General features: G+C 43.2%; 1 protein-coding gene across 11 annotated transcripts in view; it reads right to left on the reverse strand.

Annotated features, from left to right (window-relative positions):
- The window catches only part of LNX1 (ligand of numb-protein X 1), a 122,481-nt gene that overhangs the window by 7,496 nt on the left and 109,297 nt on the right, over nucleotides 1-5,688 (reverse strand). For all 11 annotated transcript variants that reach the window (XM_017744393.1, XM_017744390.1, XM_017744394.1 and 8 more), the window contains 2 exons: nucleotides 3,383-3,560; nucleotides 1,222-1,450 (listed from right to left, as the gene is read on the reverse strand). In XM_017744393.1, coding sequence (XP_017599882.1) covers nucleotides 1,222-1,450; nucleotides 3,383-3,560 — 407 coding nt within the window. The remainder of the gene's footprint in view (nucleotides 1-1,221; nucleotides 1,451-3,382; nucleotides 3,561-5,688) is intronic.

Raw genomic sequence — 5,688 nt, forward strand, 5'->3', positions numbered from 1 at the left:
GTCAAGAGTTTAGAGGTAATGAGGCCCCCCCTGTGCCTGCCTGTCTTCAGAGAGACTGAGTGAGGAAAATTTACCATTGCCTGGGGTAGCAAGTTGAGGAGCATCCATTTACTGCATTTTCTTTTTTCTGCTTTTCTTTCACAGGCATAAAGATGTAGTCCTCTCCACTGGAGGAGGAACATTTTGCCTATGGGTGACAGACACACAGCCTGCCTTCTGCTCTTGCAGTGCTTCAGCACATTATACAGTTATTAGCATTAGACCAAGCCCCAAAAAACATCTGGCCCTCACAGCAGACCTTGCTGCAAGGTGAATGAGCTGAAAATGGCTCCAGCTAGAGAGAAGGAAACCTGTTATGCAAGAGTAGGAAATGAAGAGGAGTCCTGAAACTGTGCCTAGGGAAAAGCCCACCTGTTCTGCAGGCCATCTTGTCCTGCCCTCCTGTGAAAGAGAGACACTGAACTGCTGTGAGAGTTAGGAGTACAGTCAAGAGGAACTTAAAAGCGAAATTCTTCGTTCCTTAAAACTGAATATCAGTTTCAACTCTGTGATCCCAGCTTTGCATATTCACAGATTCACAATGTGTCATCTCATACTTTATGGAACATTGCAGAAGCTGTAGGTATTACACCGTGCACACCGAGAGCTTAGCGACATGCGATGTGGCTGTTATTATCCTTGCTGAAATGACAGCACAGCTGCTTCCTGTGTATGACAAATGGACTTCTTTCAGGCGGGGGTGGGGTTAAAAGAGGTGATTTGGAGATACTGGCCAACTGCACGAACTTTGCAACATCTGGGTAAAGTCAAACAATTCAGCTGGATTTGGCTAAGGACAAGGGCTGTGCAGCTTGAGTGTTGCAGGAGGGGTATCTCTCTCTGCCTTCTGCAGGGTGGTCGAGCTTAGACTCCAGTTCAGCAAGCTCCTGTATCCCTGCAAGATTTTTCTTTCACTCCCTAAGTGCCAGATATGTTTTCAAGATTGAAACAATTCAGTATCCCATCCTCCCTTGCAAGGGGAGCTGCATGTCTATTTTGCCATGTACACGTACCCATTTACAAAAGGGAGGTATTTAGAGTCAAGTCAGTGACAGAGCCTGGATTTAATTAAGATGTCAGCGCAATGAATCAAGCCAAAAGAAAGAATTGCCAGAAAATACAATCTTTCCTCCCACTCCCCCTCAGCAAGAGGTTGCAATCCTCCCCCCGCGGTGGACTTACCGTGGCAGCCCCAGCCACATAACCCAGGACGGTGACCACTCGCTGCTCTCGGAGGTCACCTGTGTGTCCTCAGGCGGTGGCAGGTGACCCTGCTCCTCATGGACTTCACATGCTCTCATCTCCAGGGCCTTGAGCACCACTGAGGAGTTAGTGTTCTTCAGCAGGGCAACAGCCTCACTCCGGCTGACTCCCGTCAGATCAATGCCATTCACGTTCAGGAGGATGTCACCTGAGACCAATAAAACGGATGATAAAAACCCTGCAAGCATTTCCAGGATCTCTTCTGCACCTCCGCAACCAAGTGAGTCAAAGCCATGGCCAAGAAGTGGCTGTCTGACAAGGCTTTTTGTTAATCCTATCATTTAACGTGGATGTGAAGCATATGCTAGTAAACATGCCACAGGCATGAGGGAAGGGTCTAGATTCCTGTACACAGAAATATTGCATGGCTGGACAGAGGACTTGTCCTGGTTTCTTTCTATGTCATGTCCTGCATCTGGAGCTGAACAAACAGCTGGGGTCCTGCTGCACCAACAAGCTTTGGTACCGGTGCCTCGTACTGGTCCGGTACTAACCCTAACCTGGTCCGGGTCTCTGGAGTCCACTTCCAGCTAACAACATTTTTACTCAAGCTAAGCTTGAAACCTGACAGCTCAAAGATGTTTTTCTCCCAGCTCTCCCTTAGCTGAGGACTGCTAAGGACTCCAACCAGCTCTTCCTAGTTTCCTTTGTGGAATAATGTGTTATTATTTTTGTATTAATGCCTGTTTGAATGGCTGCAAGCCAAACCATCTTTCTGTATGCCTTATTTATAATATAGGCACAGCAGCTTCAGACAAAAATGCAAAGATGGCCTCAATCACTACAGGAAGAACAATAAAAACATCACTAATGTCATGCAAGCAGTCACAGTGCCAAGTGCTCTGCTACCCTTCACAGCAGGCTCTCACACCAGGGCTTCCCTTGGTGCCCTCTGTGCTTGGCCTGGATGCTTCTCCAGGCAGGGATGTATCACTGGCAGTCCAGGCACTGCAATATGAACATTAAAGTCTTCTTCTGGTCTGCCCCCAACAAGAAGGACAACAGCCTGCTCTAAATCAGAGGCCTATGGTGCTATTATAACATCACATATTCATTTGTTTCTAATTTTATCAAATTAAATAGGCTGAATTTTCCATGCTGCCTCATGATGAATACTTTTTGGAAAGCATATCCCACTGAGAGGCAGTCATTTCCCAGCAGGAGGAAAGAGGAAACCTGCTGTTTTGCTCCTGTTGTCATGTTCTCACATGGGTTTTGTTGAACAGACACAAAGGGGTGGTTCCCATGGGTGCCAATGCGAGGTACCGAGACCCAGGCTCGTGGGACCTTGGGTTGTGGGGCTCGTGGGTTGCAGCTATTCTGCCCCATTTTTGGGTGCCTTCACTTCCCTCAAACTCAGGATTTCCCTTCAGCTTCCATGCAGTGACTGGACTAAAGGAAAACATAGGGGATGAAGGGCAAGCAAGCTGTGTCATTGCTGGATGTAGGCTACTGAGGAACTTGGCTCTTGGAGATATAACATCCTGAAACCTGACAGTATCATCTTTCCTCTGCTGCTCAGCTATTCCCACAAAACCAACTGATAAAATATGTTCCTCATCTTGCTCTAAAAGCTTATTCATGCATAAGGGGAGAAACTATAAGCTTTATCACTCGGTTATATCAACAGCTAAATGGGGTTAGGAAGCCAAATTTCCAGACATGATGTTAAGCCACAAGGCGCTAATGTGTCTTCTTATATAATAGGAATTCTGCTCCTGTATATTACATTCAAATTTATGAATGCAATGACAAATAAGCACAAAAAATTACTTTAAAAATGCATGAAGGTTGCACAATGAATGTATCAGGAGTTAGGAGATGGTGGTGCAAGCTAATTTTCCTGTGAAAAGCTATTTATCTTTTTTTTTTACCAGAATATTCCTACATCCTGTTTCACAGAGATGATTACTGATGCATATTTTGCCTTTTCTGGTAGCTGACTTGAGACCCTCTAATCTGACATATCCCAAAATCTATAGGATTGCTGAAGATGTCAGAGTCTGAAGCTCTTTCATTAACCCTGATTTCAAAAGAAGCCTTTGATTTAAAGCAAACTTTCAAAATCCCCCTCTTTTACCTGTTTTTATCCTGCTGTCTCTGCTGATAACTCCTCCAGGTTCCACACTTATCACATAGATAGGCAAATCCCATTCCCGGTTAGATGCTCCGCCTGCCACAGTCATTCCCAGTGATTCTGTGTGATCTTTCCGGACAGCCACCACCTTCTCATGACAGGTGACAGTGTGAAGGGTGCTCTGTGATGGAGAAAATAGCAACAACAAATGCAGTTTGTAGGCATAGCGACCTCTCTGACACCTTTGGCATTTCCTATCAAAACAAATATTCATGGAAGTAATACTAAGGCACTTCCCAGCCACCTGCTGCACTTGGCCTGATGGCAGGCAGGACTCCCTCGGGGGCTTACGTATCTGCAGTCAGAGCTACCACCAAGAAAACTGGGCTTTAATAGTTAAAATCAGGCATTTCTCCCACCAAAACCAGAGTTGTTTTAGTGCTAAGACTGATAGAATTAGGTCCTTGAAATGTAAATAAGGAATTTGATTTAAAAAGAAAAAAAAAAGCTCTTGATATTAGTGTCACTAGTGGCCATCATATCTTTGGCTATCAGGTTGTGCTTCTTATCTGGCTGCTTGCAGTCTGAGCATGATCTGTACAGTTAGTGAGAAGTAACTAAATTCCTCTTGGGTTTGAGGAATTAAACTATTGGGGACATATTAGAAGAGACATACTTCATTTGATCTTCCAGGTATCTGTGTTTCTATGTAAGTTATGGGTGGAAATACACTTGAAGAATAAGTGTTTCTGTTCAGTGAAAGAGAAGGACATTTACAGTGAAGAGCTAGCAGTTTTTCCAGGGTGCTCTTAGTGCTTGTGTTTGAAGGGTCACTTCGGGACAGTCATCCCTATATTTCCACCCCTAAACAGGAAAAGTTAAATACACGCAGCTGGTCATGCAATAACTAGTGCATGAGTGAGGGTGAAACAAACCCACAGGTGCCCTCAGGATGGAGAACCACTGCAGTGCAAGCTCCAACAAAACCTGTGAATTGAATGTCATGTTTACCATGCACTCAGTTCTTACAGAAGAGCCTGAAAGGCAATAAAGTCTGGATTTAAATGTTAGTTGTTTTTCTTTCCTTGAGTATTTCATAAGCAGTTCTCCTGACAGTCCCAGCCCCTCTTGCAGGAGCAGCATCATCCGTTTTAGGCTCATATATAATAGCACGCTTCTAAATACATTTCAAATGTGTATTTAAAAAAACCATTCTCATTCACAAATGTGACCTTACATTCATAATATGCAAAAATAATCCATGAAACTCATTTAAAGCCACATTAATCTCTTCTTAGAGATCTGACATCTCACAAAGGCATTTTACATTGGTTCCTGGGCCAGCAGCACAGAAAGTGGAGCAGATGAATCCACAACATCTCCCTGAATGACAAGGATGGACAAAGGAAGATTACAGCAAGAATTTTTTTATGGGAGTAGGGCAGACTATGTCTTTGATTTCTGTTTTTTTTAAAGGTATGTTTGGTGGAACAAACTCCACATCAAGATTTCAATGATGCGGTGTTAACAACAAAACAGGACCTTCTAGAAGCTTAGCAGAGGATTTCTACGTGCTTGAGCAGATGAACAGTGGCTGGCACAGAGCTCCAGAAACAAAAAGGCAAAGAGCTCAGTGGAAAGAGGAGATCTCTCAGTCTCTGGGAGCAAACCCAAACTAACACAGTTGTTTGGACATATTAGATGTGGTCCATGCAGAACACAGGCACTATGTCAGAGTAATTGGGCTTAGGGCTTGCAAACAAACCTAAAAATTTCTGAAGGTTTTAAAACCTTCAGAAAATGTTGTCTTCCAGATAAACTTTAGGTTCTGATCCAGATAATTTTAACCTTTCACCTTTGTCATTAAGGTGTAAATATTTTAAACATAGTAGTTCTATCTTCATGCAAATTAAATTTAACGTTTCATCCATGTTTTGCAAAAATATCCTTTTTCCCTTGGAAAGGAATGGCTTTCCATTAGGAAAAGGCCACTTCCTGAAACATGTGGGATAGGGGCACTACTAATTTTCACAAAATTGCAGTCCAAAATTTCGTAACAAAACATGAAATTGGTATTCTATTTGTGGCTCTGAGTAAGAGACCAGTCCTGTTACTTATGCAGCGTACATCCAGTTTCACACAACAAAACCATTACAGCAATAATTTTATCACTACTTTTTGAGGAATAAGCACAGAGAGAAAGATTTCAAAGTAGTGCTTGGGAACAAATTGTCCTGCTACATTTCAACGAAGAATTATAAAAGTACTAGTACTTGTATGCTCAGCCACAAAAGACCAATTTTCCTTTG

This window comes from Corvus brachyrhynchos, unplaced genomic scaffold, assembly GCF_000691975.1.
Source record: "Corvus brachyrhynchos isolate BGI_N302 unplaced genomic scaffold, ASM69197v1 scaffold17, whole genome shotgun sequence".
NCBI classification, from domain to species: Eukaryota; Metazoa; Chordata; class Aves; order Passeriformes; family Corvidae; genus Corvus; species Corvus brachyrhynchos.